This window comes from Sinocyclocheilus grahami, unplaced genomic scaffold, assembly GCF_001515645.1.
Source record: "Sinocyclocheilus grahami isolate Dianchi unplaced genomic scaffold, SAMN03320097.WGS_v1.1 scaffold146.1, whole genome shotgun sequence".
Taxonomy (NCBI): Eukaryota; Metazoa; Chordata; class Actinopteri; order Cypriniformes; family Cyprinidae; genus Sinocyclocheilus; species Sinocyclocheilus grahami.
In genome coordinates, this window is record NW_015505325.1 from 1,564,598 (window position 1) to 1,579,466 (window position 14,869).

The 14,869-nt window shown below is 38.2% G+C and overlaps 2 protein-coding genes across 2 annotated transcripts in view; one reads left to right on the forward strand and one right to left on the reverse strand.

Moving 5' to 3' along the window:
* Positions 1-1,916: 1,916 nt before the first annotated feature.
* On the forward strand, positions 1,917-9,133 carry LOC107591818 (amphoterin-induced protein 1-like). Its single transcript, XM_016281083.1, has 2 exons — positions 1,917-2,061; positions 3,881-9,133. Exon 2 carries the CDS (start codon positions 3,975-3,977, stop codon positions 5,484-5,486), a length of 1,512 nt encoding a protein of 503 aa, XP_016136569.1. The 5' UTR covers positions 1,917-2,061; positions 3,881-3,974; the 3' UTR covers positions 5,487-9,133.
* Positions 9,134-9,708: 575 nt separating this feature from the next.
* Positions 9,709-14,869, reverse strand: part of LOC107591815 (ataxin-7-like protein 2) — a 9,061-nt gene continuing 3,900 nt past the window's right edge. Inside the window, exons 2-10 of the mRNA XM_016281076.1 lie at positions 14,564-14,632; positions 14,162-14,471; positions 13,903-14,075; positions 13,584-13,666; positions 13,289-13,470; positions 13,061-13,187; positions 12,759-12,880; positions 11,350-12,091; positions 9,709-10,003 (exon numbers count right to left, since the gene is read on the reverse strand). Of these exons, the coding sequence (XP_016136562.1) occupies positions 9,986-10,003; positions 11,350-12,091; positions 12,759-12,880; positions 13,061-13,187; positions 13,289-13,470; positions 13,584-13,666; positions 13,903-14,075; positions 14,162-14,471; positions 14,564-14,632 (1,826 nt within the window). The 3' untranslated portion in view covers positions 9,709-9,985. The remainder of the gene's footprint in view (positions 10,004-11,349; positions 12,092-12,758; positions 12,881-13,060; positions 13,188-13,288; positions 13,471-13,583; positions 13,667-13,902; positions 14,076-14,161; positions 14,472-14,563; positions 14,633-14,869) is intronic.

The following is a 14,869-nucleotide window of genomic DNA, read 5'->3' on the forward strand; positions in this document are numbered from 1 at the left end:
TTCAGGCAGTTAGGCTCTATTTGCAAATCTCATGCACACTTTTTTGCAAAACTCTAAACACATTCTCATCCACGTAAACGCTTATCACACTGTGATGCATTTGAGCTGCAAAATGCTAAACACAAGCGGCAAAAGTTAAACACAACTAAAGCACAGTTGTCATTGTTTACACAAAACGATTCAAAATTGTTCATACTTGTTTCTAATGATGTGATCAAACCAACTGTACAACATATGAGCCAGTTCAGAGTGCACAAGTGGCACAGATGACTGAATGATGATACACTCTAAAAAATGCTGGGTTGTTTCAACCCAATGTTGGGTCAAATATGGACTAACCCAACTGTTGGGTTAAATTTTGGTTACATTTTTAAATGAGCTTTTTAACCCAACAGTTGGGTTAGTCCATATTTGACCCAACATTGGGTTGAAACAACCCAGCATTTCTTAGAGTGTACAAACAATAGATGGAAACAAGCTGAGAAGGAGAGGAGGAAGAGGAAGAAGTGGAGGATGAGGAGAGAAAGAGTAAGGTTTAGAGAGTGTTATCAAGGCTGGATCTGTCAGACCAGAGGGTTTTTCTCTTTGTCTAGCAAAAAAGACAACATTACTTGTGATGTGGACAAAGTCCTCAGGCCGGACTCAAGCACAAAGACATGATGCTGAGACAGAATGCATCTCTCATTGACCCTGATTTTACAATTGCTTGATTTTACCTGATTTTACAATTGCTTCAAGTATTTGAGTGTACTGTAACAAGATATTCATTTAGAGTTTTATTTGACCTTTTTGGCCTTTGCAGTTGGACTGCAGTATCAGTATATTGCCTATACAATATATTCACCTTACTCAGTTGCAATTACTATAATTTTTTTACAGAATTGCAAAATTGTTTACTCAATACAATATACTTTTTCTGTAATGTTCTGGATGCTGTGTTCTCTATTTTTCTCTGTAGTGTCTAATGAATGGTCTGTAGTGTTTATTTTATTGACTCGTGTGTGTGATCTGAGAGCACTGTTTGATTTTGAGTGCAAGTGAAAGGGTTTTGCAGTGATTGTTTGATTTTGATTGAAGAGTCAGAGGTTTCGTGAATTTAGTTTGAGTATTTGGATTTGTGTTTAAGGTTTTGAGAAAATGAGTGATGGTTTCAAGAAATGTGTTTTAGCAATTCAGAAAAACTGTAATTCTGCATGTATTTTAGATCCCTTAATCTTACCCCATACCTAAACTTAACAACTACCTTACTAACTATTAATAAGCAGCAAACCGGGGGTTTATTGAAGGAAAACTCTTAATTAATATGTGTTCCCTATTCTAAAGTGTTACTGTTAACGTTAGTCAATACATTAATGTTAATAGAACCTTATTGTAACCAAAACATACAGATTTAAATGATAAAACTGTTAATTAAAAAAAAAACTGTTACATGAAATGAAACCCTTCTCCTGCAGTTGCCTCATGCTTGCCAGAAAATTAAGATGTTTACTCTGTGTTTTGGAACATGATAGGTGGTTTAGCTGTTAAAAGCTGGTCATTAGCCGGTTAAGTAGCTATCATGTTCTAAAATACATCTACCAGTATAAGCTCAAATAGATAGATAGATAGATAGATAGATAGATAGATAGATAGATAGATAGATAGATAGATAGATAGATAGATAGATAGATAGATAGATGTGTAATTATTTTATGAAATACTATGTTAGTAGTTAGTAATATACTCAGCTAAAACATTTTTTAAAATAAGATAGAATGTAAATCAAAACGAGAGCACTAAAAAATGGACCTCTTCACGGATGCTTCGTCTATGCGGACGCAGACTCAAGTGCTCCAGTAGGAGCCGTTGATTTTGTGTGTGTGTGTGTGTGTGTGTGCAGGTCTGCTCATGCGCCCATGAAGAGATGCTGCTGCTGCTGCTGCTGCTGATCAGAGGTGTGTGCGCTGCGGCTGGCTTATTTACACCCGTTCAGTCACACTGCATCATAGAAAAGCTCTGGCGCTCCTTAGGAAATGGACTTTCTAAAGGGATTAATGTGTCTCTATGGTGATACATCTCAAGGTTAGTACTGAGATATGGCGTTCAGTCTATTTCTTTACGTAATATTATCCTTGCCTGTGTTAAGCTCTATCGGTGCGTCTGCCATCATTTGTCGCTCTGCGCTCGTGCTGAAAACGTTTTATTTTCAGTCTCTCTGAAGACTGCACGTCTACACCTCTTCCTCGTCTTTCCGTTTTTCTTTTCTTTAAATGGGAAAGACGTGTCACACTGCTGTGATGTGAAATTGATTAAAAGAGACAATGTTTTACGTTGAAATTACATTTTTAGGCACAACAGTATGCAGGTAATATATTTATGCGTTTTTTGGGACTGTGTAATTTTTATCCCATCATGGATTACTGCATACAAACGGTAAATGGTGCAATGCTACACCATGCTGAGTCCGTAGAGGCCATAACACTTACAAATTAGCTTTTTTCATTGGCATGATAAATGCAAACACACAAAAATACATAGATAAATAAAATTATAAATAAAACATTTATTGTTGTTGTACATTTAGGTACCGCCATGTGGGCCACGTTCTCCTAACTGAATGAATAGGTCAGAGCTTGTTTGTAAACCTATGCGCATGCATAAGGTTGTGCGCGTTGAGCGCGCGCTTGTCCAGACAATACTGTTTTCCCATTCATTCATGTTACCTTAACCCGTTCAAACCCGAATTATGTTCCAATGAACACAAAACATGACCGTGCTTTATTTCTACTTTAAAACCTTGTTCCACGATGGTTTGTAGTTGATGGTCATTTTTTGGCGCAAGCTAGCTCGTTGACCAGCTACCATGTAGACAATAGTTTGAAAACCATTTGACCAGATGCTGGTTTGTTGCTGAAGACGCTCTGCCTGCTTTTACCAGCTAGCATGTTCTAAAATGCTATTCAATTCAATTCAAGTTTATTTGTACAGCGCTTTTCACGATACAAATCGCTGCAAAGCAACTTTACGGCAAATTAAGTTTCTACAATATTTAGTGGTAGGCTAGCTTATCAGTCATGACTGTCAGTTAATGTACATTTGGCAGAAATGTACGGAAAAATCAATTTAAGAAGTAATCAAACAGACGATGAACACTATTAACAGCAATTATTATATGATGCAATCAAACTTATAGCAAATGTGGTAGTTCTGTATGTTAACTATAAAACAGTTTTTACCAACCATAAACTCAAAAAAAGTGTGATGTTTTTAATGATTGTACATGGTTCTGAAGGATTCAGGTTAGCCTATATTTTATTTAATCAGTGTAAGATGAACTAATGATTATAATTTATATAGCCAAGTATGTACACTTACAGGGACGGTCCCTTGGATCATCCTCTCAAACCTGCACTCTTTTGGCGACCAGCTCAGTTTTCTTCTTCTTCACAGTGCCACAACTCCTACAACTTTGGCATGTTTTCAGACAGACATAAAAGTTGAATATCAATACATAAGCAATGTAGTGCAATAGATGTGTTATTTTTACAGGCAAATGGCCATGAAAACAAAATATTAATTTAGTAACTTTGATCAGGCATGGTTTGCAGATAATCTGACTCAATTTAAATATAACTAAAATTTAAATATAATAGTTAGAATTATGTCATAAATTTCTGCCCTGTCACAGGCTACAGTTTCAAAACAAAAATATTTTGTCAAAAAGCAGCAATGAATTAGGTTTACTTTGTATCATTCTAAAAATTATGTGATTTGATTACTAAATGACAAAAAAAAGGACAGTGGGTCTAAACAGGTTAACAATTTGAGGCAATTTGTTTCTAATTTTTTTTTTAAAAAGTACATAAAGCATAAATCACTTTTGTTTCTTTTTGTCTTGTAGCTCTAAATTTGTGTCATCAGTCCCACAAGCTGTTCCTCCAAACAGTGTGGAAAGGATTTACACAGCCACATTACTGAAGAGGATTCTATGACTTATGCTACATCTCCATTTTAACTGCGTGTCAGAAATGCCCCCTTCCATAAAGTGGTGCATTAGGTGGGCTGTCTGCTTGTCCTTTATTCTTGCACTGATCCCCAGGTCCAGAGGATCGACGCTGAATTGTCACAAAATGTGCATATGCGCCAGCAACATCGTCAGCTGCTCCAAGATGAACTTGACGATGGTTCCATCTGACTTGCCCGACTACACAGCTGTGCTTGACATTAGTTTTAATGAGATAACCGGACTTCGCGCACAATGGACCAAGCACAAACTTCCCAACCTCCACAACCTCTTGCTCAGCCACAACGGTTTGTCGTTCATCTCTTCTGAGGCGTTCATTTTTGTAAAGCAATTGCGATACTTGGATCTGTCATCAAATAACCTGCGACAGCTGGACGAGTTTATTTTCGAGCCACTGATACATCTGGAGGTTCTTCTGCTCTACAACAACCACATCTCGCAGATCGACCGCACAGCCTTCTCAGGCCTCAACAACCTGCAGAAGCTCTACCTGAGCCAGAACCAGGTGTCCCGCTTCCCCCTGGAGCTCCTCAAGGACAAGAACCGACTGGACAAGCTGAGCCTGTTGGACTTGTCTTCCAATCGGATCAAAGTTCTCCCCATTCAAGACCTCCAGGCACTGCCGGCCTGGATCAAGAATGGGCTGTACTTCCACAACAACACCCTCATCTGCGACTGCGAGCTGTACAGTTTGATGACTCATTGGTATATCCGACGGCTCAATTCAGCTGTGGACTTCAAGGATGACCACACCTGCGTGCATCCCGGCCCAGATAAACGGGTGCTGCGTTTGTACGATCTCAACACTCTTATGAACTGCAGCACGTTTAAAGAAACTGACCAAGAAGCTTATTTGGAACAGAAGCTCACCCTCAGCTGTGATACCAGACATCGGAACATGTCCAAGACTTGGATGCTACCTGGAAACATAGCAGTGCCTCCTTACGATAACCAGAGCATTGTGCCTCTGAAAGATGGCAACCTTGAGATAAAATCGATACGACCTGAGGACTCAGGTTTGTACACTTGCTTTGCCGTGAGTGAATACCTCAACGAAACGCTCTATGTGGTGGTCAAAGTCCACAACTTCACCCTCAACGGCAACAGCGATACCCTCAACACCGCTTACACCACTTTGGTGGGCTGCTTGGCCAGCGTGGTCCTGGTTCTTATCTATCTGTACCTGACGCCCTGTCGCTGCTTCTGCTGTCCCGACCAGGGCAAAAAGAACCATCATGAAGACAGCATCCACTCCTCCATGCTCAGCATCACCCCGACGCACGAGGACATGGCAACCAAAGCAGAGCTCAACAGGCATGTGGCCTTCATAGACCCCAAGGACCTGCAGGGACAGAACGGAAAGGTGAATCCTAACGGAGAGGAAGAAGTGGATGAGGAGGCCATGAAGGGAAAAGGAAAACGGAAGAAATCACTGGCAGACTCGATTAGTTCGGTCTTTTCTGATACTCCCATTGTAGTCTGAGGGAGGATGTGTATTTTTGGCTAGAGACAGTTCTTTGTTGTGGCTTTCTCGGATAAAGAGACTGAAGTACACAGTTTGCCATCCTCAGTCTTTGGCTGTTTCTACAAAACCTTTCCAGCATTTTAATCTGTAGCACTTAAGTATATACTGTGAAAAGGTCTTGCCATATTAGTGGAATCTAAACTTGGAGTGTTTAGATGTTCCTGTGAGTTTAAGCCCACTAAGTGTGACTAGAGGTAGTCTGGGTGAATAACAAATGCATTTTGCGATTTCTCAGTGATCAAGCTAGGAAGCTAGGTTGACAGACATTAGAACATTAATACATCCTCTATATAATCACATTATAAGCATGAGCTTTGCAGACTGCTAATGTTAAGAATATAGCACTGAATGAAGCCCTTGTAGCTAATCATATTTACCACGTTTTATGCTAACTGACCAATCTTACCACTTTATGTGAAGCCATATGCAGCTGGTCACTGCAAGGGAAAGCAATGTACAATAGCATTTGAGAGTAGTCACAGGAAAATGATGGAAAAGTATCTGTTTTTTATGGAACATTAGAAGTTGTTTGGAATGAAAGTCAAACAGTAAACTGAGCATTAATGGTCACTTACATGAAACTTCCTCCGCCTATACAGTATATGGCAATGGAAAAAATAATATCCTGGTAAAACGTAAATGGCTGTTTGAATCTAGACTCTTTAAGTCCAATTTCTTAAGTTTAAATATTGGATACCAATATAAAACAAAACTGTAAGAACTTACACAGTTCCATTTATATGAAACTATAATACAGCAGTTTTTCAATGTATTACCCCTCGCATAAAAAATGCAGAACACATGCATTTTCAGCCGCTTGAGCTCATCTGTCATGACAACCAGGGAGTGACATATAACCAAAATGCTAATGCAATCTTTTAATAGAATAACATGTCCCATCTGCCTGAACTCTCATCTCTAAAACAATGATGATTTGAGCTTGGATTCAACAGCCAAAACAGTTTTGGATACTTAGACCTCTTCTCACCCTGCGTTCATTTGCGCTTGTGGTGGTTGGAGTCAGTGCTGACTCATCCATTGTCAGAATGGAAGTCATTTTTTAAGCCCTTGAAGTGCGGAGGTAACCTTCATCAGATAAAAAGCCAAAGGCTGAGGGATTTTTTTAATTATTTTTTAACCTCGAACCATTATAATTTGAATACATTTTCTGAATGGATTAAAAATCAAGTTTGAAGTTTGAGTGATTAGCCGAATGTTCTCCTCATGTTCTGGTATTCTAAATTATTACTACAGGCATACAGCAGTGATCTCTCAGAGACCAGTATTATATTTGCATATACAATGGCGTAGGAACCTAAAGAGACTGCTACGAATCATAATGTAATGCGTAAAGCTCGCTGGCTGTGCTCAAGGAAGATGTGACTAGATCCATTCCAAGCAGATATCAACATTGTCCTGGTGGACTGTTCTAGAACACCTGTCAATGATGTTAGAAAACCAGACGTGGAACTCTTACTTCTGGGAATGGCACTTCTATTCTTCTGTTACTGGAAAGAAATCAGAATCATCTCACATGTTAACCATAACCACATATTTATAACGGGGTCTGGTTGGAATCAACTGGAGCAATCTTAGTTTCCTCCGGCCTCTTTCCCTAGTAACATCGTAAACACATCCTGTTTTGTGAACGAGGGAGTGGGTGAAGCTATTAAATGTTTGATAGGTGGATGAACTCACAAACAGTATTATCTCAGGGAGAGGGAATGACAGATAATAGCAGCTATGGCAGACTGCAGTCATGGGCAGTTACGGTCTCTTACACGTCTCTCTGCAATCCAAAATTAGTGTGCAGAGGAGGGAAAGGCCTTACCATCACGAGTGCTGTGGGAGGAGGCCTGAGATCTCTGTGGTTCGCAAAGAGACAGAAAAGCCAAATGCTCCCCCTAAAACCACATCCAGCAGCTTTTCGCCCCTGTTGTGTGTGTTCTTCTTAACTGTGTGTCCTTGGCTATTTTGCTACGAGCAGAGTTCTTGTGAAAGTACACTGTTCATTACTCACCATTTAACAGTAGGCTACATCTGTGCTTTTGTCTGTGCAAACAGTGTTTGTTTTTACAGTGTTTATGAGATCGTGTCATTTTAGGTAGCTTTTTTCCCCTTGAGGTTCCAAAGAGACTGAATTAATTCCTTATTCTTCTGTGTATTGTTGTTCCTATACAGTTGTCTAGATTCCACTTGTGACATTGGTAAACCTATTTTAATGACACTGACTGTAAAGGTCTTTCTCTGTCATGTATTTTGAAATCTGATCATCTATTTGTCTATTATATGTTGTTATTTAGGCACATAAATTAAGTTTTTTTTTATGTCAGTAAATTAAATCTCAAGAAGAATCACAGACTGTATCTAAGTCCAAAACTCTGTTGCATTAATTAGAAAATTCAACTTCAAGTCAACGTGAATTGCCGATCACAGCCCATTTTACTTTTTTAATCAGATGTACTGCATATCTGAGTGAAACGTGATATTCAACAAGAAAAAATGGGGCGGGAAATTGATTGGATTGTGAAAAGTGAGCATTAAAAACCAGAATGTAGCCAGACTGAATGCAAGTTTGATGAATAAAATGCCTGAATAGCTCTGGCTATTGGTTAACATATCCAATATCCAAAAAAAAAAAAAGGCAAAAAGTAATTTCAGGAAAAGCGCAAGTTATTTTAATTACATGTTGACTTGCAGCCTCTCAGAATGTCAAAATAGACAATAATAAAAGCACTTGTGCAAATGTTAAGTCTCAAAACTGTCCTATATTAGCTTTAGTACCAGTTTAAAGGCCCGTTCACAACAAGGATGATTACTATAATAAGAAAGCTGTAATACTCATTCTAATTCTTTGAGAGTAGTGGAGTCCAAACCACAACTTTAACGATAATGGCACAGAGGAACGATATGGTTGGAATTTCACTTTTTTCCACACAACTTTGAAAAACCTGAGCATTTAAAGTGGCAAATGCAGTGTAAAAACTGCAGCGTATACCTAATATGTGGACAGTAATATATTTATTGTTACAGTAATGATTTTTGATATGAACGGCCTTAAAAATTTGGTGCTAAAGGTATGTGGTACTAGGGACTAGTCCCTTCTGTTCTTTACTAGCATTTAGAATCTTAAAACTCTAGATTAACAGAATTCAAAATAAGTAACAATATCAACAGCATTTGATAATTAGTTGTGACCAAGTCTAGTTCTTCTAGATTTGAGTACACACAAAAAAAACATAAAAACAGAAGTAGACGAGCACAAATGTACTAGAATCTCAGTAATGCAAATATAGCTGTACCAGTTCTTAGTAAGCAAGCATCATGATATACAATACATACTGCTAAAAACTGTGAACCCTAAATGGTTTGAGATCTAAAGTCTCAGTCATCATTACTAGTGTCTGAAAGCGAGAATAGAAATGTTGTCAGGTCCAGTATTAGAGATAGAGGCCTTACTGTAAAAGCTTATTTAGTCTGAATGTCAAAAACGAGACTGATGAGTGCCGGGTGGTGCGGATCCCTGTCCTAGAGTAAAACGGACTGCTCGATGATAATCCAGAAACTGATTCTCTATCAGCAGTCCTCCCACATGGAAGTTTACCTATGAGAAGTATTATTTATCAATAATATAATAGTGAATAAAAAATGAAATTGACTGTTTTTGATTATTTTTTTATGCTTTCCGTCTAATCCGACATACAGAAACGTGTTAGTTTACATTTAGCTGACACTATTTATCCAAAGCAACTTGTAGTTGCATGAACCATTAGTTTCCACAATAACCACATTATTATATACAGAATCTTTGAAATGAGCACTTTAATAAGGGATCAGCTATATTTAAAGATATACAGGAGATTTATTATTGCTATGGTTATATTAATGGACTAGTCTAAATTAAATACTTGTTAAATTGACAACGTGCCACAAATACAGATTTTTATTTAACCCAAAATAGTCTTTTAAAGCTGCACTCACTAGGTTCGTTCTACAATGACATCTGTAAACTAAACTTTGCAGCATCCATGCTGAAGTACACAACCACTGTTCTATCATCCAGCACAACAAACAAAAAATGACCCTTTGGCCTGTCTGAGTAAAATGGAGGTATCTAGCAGTTTAGTGTCATCTAGTGGTGAGATGACGCAGCTCAATTCATAAAAAGCAAGACAAAAGAAACGTGTTGGCATATTTATTTCCGAGTCCATTATCTGGGAGTCCGTTTAGCAGCATATGGAAGGTCTTGAGGTATTTCTATATTCATTTGCAGGTCATTCACAAATACATTCATTCACATAGAAATCCAGTATACAAAACACAGACACACACATACATATATACTGATACGTCCTCCTACAGTGAACTTCAAACACTTTCACCATCCTGTGCATAAAGTCTGTAGCAAATACATGGCAGTAAGCCTGTGCTTCTGGAGGAGTTTAAGGCAGACTCCCTCAGTGAAGAAGATTTGGCTGTTGGGAGAAAAGAAGAGCAGATGGTCAGGAAAAGGATCTAAATTCAGAGCCGAGACTCAACCACTGTGCTGAATTAAACCTTGATGATTCATCTTAACAGACTATCAATCTGTGACTTCCTATACTTGTTGTTCTAACACTGTGCATTCTTATCCTTTAAGTGTTTAAAAAGTAAGCGTTGCCAGTTTTCTTCAATAACTTTAATGCATTTCCTTTCCCTAACAAGAGGATTACATGTCTACCAAGAGCTGCTTGAGCTTCCAGACCCCTACACATTGGTCGTATTAGGTTATTATTTAACACATCACTTAAAGGTGCACTCAGTATTTTCATCATTAAAGTGTTTTACGCCTAATGAAATCAATAGGACTTTTAAAATCATGCCACATTTTAAAAACACTCACATTAGATGAATCATATTGCCTAAAAGCAATTTAAATTTGGGTAGTTAAAAAAAAAAAAAAATCAACAAACAAATAAATACTACAGAAACAAAAAACAGGGGGAAAAGAATTTGATTTTGTAAAGGAAAATGTATAGTTTTAGATACTGTAACAGGCCACTATTTCTTCAGTTTTTCACATGTACAAAAATTATGATAATATAGAAATTAAACAAATCATTTACATAAAAGATGATAAAATGCTGTTTAAAGTATGCTTTAAATGTTTTAAATACATTCAGAAACAACAAAATATAAGTTTCACCCCTCCAGTGTTGTTATTGTTAAACTATTAAAATCGTTTTTAGAAACTGAAATTAAAAGCTGAAATAAAAAGATAAATATTAGATTTAAAATATTAATGTAAAAAAACTTGCCTTGACAACTGACTGAAATAATAAGTTTAAGTACTAAAAATTGCTAGAACTTAAAATTAAAAAGCTATATAGAAATATTTAGCAAACCCTAATTAGCACATAACAAAATTACTCAAACTTAAGCTAAATTTAAAATGAAAACTGAAAATTGAAAAATAAAACCCAATTCAAAATATGAATAAATACTATAGTATTTACAATAATTCATATTTAGGGACATCCTTTAAGACAAAGGAACCCAATAATATAATGAGAGATGCTTTTTTAGATTAGATTTCATCTAAATTATTCATGAAATGAGATTCTTATGAGTTATTAAACACTGAAGAAATACTAGAGAAGGCTTTATCTCCATATTTCTCCCAAAACAGTATGATAAAATTGAGACATACTGAGAGAGTTCATCATTGATAATGTCACTAAATGTCCAAGACAACATATTTGCCAATGCAACAAATAAACAACAACAACAACAAAAAAAACAATACTGAATGCATCTTCAGTTAAACTACTGAAAAACAAACCTTCTGTGCACCTAGTTTCTTTGGCAGATTATGGGAGGTTGGTGCTGGTCTGCCATCCCCACCCCATGACACCAGGCTGGAGTGAGTTTGGGAGAAAGAGGAGAGGGTATTGGATTTAGGGGCACATGAAGTGTTTTTGAGGGGAGAGGCATCGCTGGTCTTACGTTTCCTGCCAGGCCCTTTATGTTCGTACCCAACAGCCCTTTGATTGAGCCCTGAGGCCCCTCCCTTATCTGACTCTGGGGAGGGAGAGGGGGAGATGTGGGTGTGGCTTTGCTTAATCAGCACCTTCATTTCAGGTTGGTGTGTGCTCCTGCCAGCTGAGTGTGTGCCATTAAACAGGCCATGTGGTGAAGAAATCATAGTTCTGTTCAAGGAGGACTGGGGGAGAAATAGGATTTTGGACTGTTCAGGTGAGTCCTTGTCCTTGTGAAATTTCCACTGCTTACTGGCTGTGGGACTCTCCTGAAGCTCCCTGAAACCCACTTGCAAAGCCTGTTTCTGTTTGCTGGTCCGACCTGCACGGTTACGGGGCCGGGTGGGGCCTGAGTTCGTCTGGGCTTTCGTTGGTAGTTTGGAGGCGGCTGTTAGGTTAGTGGGCTCTGATTGTCCTGAGATGCTTGTCCTGAGAGTAGAGGCACTGCGGATGGGTACGGAGCTGCGCGTGGCATCATGGGAATTGTAGTTGTTTGTGGTGACTAGGGGTTGATGAGAGCATAGTTCTGACACCTGAGGGATTTTCCTACAGACATGAGATATACTTACAACAAACAAAATTCACAGGCAAATTAAAAAAAAAATCCATTCTTGCACAAATACATTAAAAAAACAACTATTTTGTCATTTAAGAAATTAAAGCAAATAAATGAATATAAAATAATTTTAAAATAACTATTATTAGTGTTTAACAATAGTAACAGATTAATTAAATATTAAACAAATCTGAAAATTATTATTATTTTTTTTTAATCAATTTGTTATACTGATAATATATTTGTAATGAAAAATAATTGAAGTAGAAAAAGATCAAATAAAACAAACAAAAAAGTAGAAATGTTGCCATGGAAACTACCTGAAATAAGTTTAAGTAATAAAATGAAACTCAAATAAAATAAATAAAAGCTATATAGAAACATTAAAATAAGCAGATTACTAAAACTTAAACTAAAAACATAAAAATTCTAATTCAAAAGCTAATTCTAAATATTAATAAATACTACTATTTGTTTACTTTATTTGTTATGCTGATCATATTTATATATTAAAAAATCATTGCATTAAATAAGGAAAATATAAAAATATAAGGATAATAGTGGTCTCAGACTTCTGGAGCCCATTGCATTTATTCAATCAGCTAAATGTTGAAAACACTTATTCAACATTAATACGCTTTATGTAAAATATCTTACTTCCATAGATAAGTGCTGAGGTGCTGCTCCATCATGACACTGAAAGCTGACCGTAGGTGGAGCAACCTTCGGTCAAACGCTAACACACTACGGCCAAGTACACGTGCCCCGAAGGTGCAAAGCTAGAAGAACGTGAGAGAGGAGACAAACAAGGGTTCATTTTACTACAAATGGGACATTATTAGCTGAAACTGTATTTTTGTAACTTTTATTATGAATATTATCTCACATTAAGATTTGTAGGGATTTTTTGCACTTAGTTTAAAAACTGCTTACATTTTAATATGAAAAAAAATACTTACACCCAGGGGTTTAGGGTGCAAGGTGCTTGCTGGTAAATGAGCAAAGTCCTCACGGTTCTCCCCGTCACTCTCCTCACTGGAGAGACTGGCTGAGAGAGGCTCCACCTCCTCTGAAGGATTCATGGACCTGTAAACACACACATTCAGATAAATGTCCTGTCTAAGTGTCAGATAAGCTTGAATGCATCTGTCTCCATTATTTAAATCACAGAATGCAGAACTATAGACCTGAGAATAGAAGAGTTAGTTATTTGGCATTTGGTCTCATGGTGGGCAGAGCCTCCATCGGGAACTTCTCTGGGCAAAGGGGGGCGCTCTCGAGGCTTTGAGCTCATCTTCAGCTCCATTACAAGCTGGTCAAAAGGTTTCCCCCTCCCTACCACCTGGCGGCGCTGATGGATGGAATGAATCTGCAGTAGAGGCGATAACATAGAAACACCAGCAAGAGTTTAACACTTTGGTCCAAAATCACTGAAATGTTTATGCTGGTGTACTTGTTTCTGTATATTGACTATATGCTCACATTACAAGTCAGCAGTCTGGTGCACAGTTTCTTTCTCTCGGGATCCATCACCCCACAGTGCTTGTCCAAGTCACATTCTTTCTCTGAAATAAACAAATCGGTTTCAACAAGAGAAAACATTTGAACGCCCCGCCCCGCCCCCCCCAATAAAAAGTGGATTTAAAATGTATTTTAAGATTAATTTTAGACTGCCTGCCAACAAAATCATGAATATTTGAAATATCATCCATGTTAATGTACGGTATGTCTGAAATACTAACAAACTCATAGACACAAGAAGATTTTTTGTTTCCCATTATGAGTTGCAGCAGAGACTTACTAAGGACTTTCTTGTAGGTTCTGCTGTGTGTTCTTGGTCCGTGCGGGTGAGTGTGTGAGTCCAAACTCTTCTGAATTGTTTTCTCGACAGATGGGGCTGCTTTTTTTGGTGGCATGGGCAAATGTAGAGGTTTTGGAGGGGTTTCATGGGAAACTTTATCCACCTGCTGAAGACTAGAACACAACACTGGAATGAAACTACACTGGAATAAACAGTAGACGCGTAAGATCAAGTTAAACTGCACTTCACTCCTCCTCACCTGGGTCCTTCACGCTGTGGTTTGGAATGTGCCTGGTGGGGAGAATGAGGTGGTGGTACTCGTGGGGGTCCAGCCCCCCGGTGCCTGCTGTCTTGACCCTCACAAAGGCTTCCATGTTGGGAAGGCGGTCTCCCCTGTTGGGGTCGGTCAGGAGAGCAGTTGGATGGTGTGTCATAAAGCTTGCTGAAGAGGACATGACGACGCTCACAATGCTTCTCAAACGCCTGTGGCTTCACCACCTGCCCACAGTGGCTGCACACCACCAGGAAGAAGTCATCATGTGCTGGGCAGTGGCCATATATCGACATGTCTGTGACGGCAAGAAAAATGTTTTTATGAGTGGCAATCATGTGCGTCATTATTGCAATCTATAAATCACAAGCCTAACAAACGCCTCCTTACCTCCTTTCTTAAAAGTCATGGTTTCCATCCGTTTCCTCACATTTTTGCTGCACTCTTCCAGAGAGGACCCTAAAAGAGGCAGTGAAACAAACAAGACAATCAAAACAGGAAATTAAACACAAAGCAAAGTCCATTCACAGCGACACTCCTTTCAAGTGTCCATACATTAAAGGGGTCATATGATGCTGCTAAAAAGAACATTATTTTTTGTATTTTGTACGGTTTCAGGTTAAAAAAAACACATTGTTTTCCACATACTGTACATTATTGTTTCTCCTCTATACCCCGCCTTTCTGAAACGTGTCG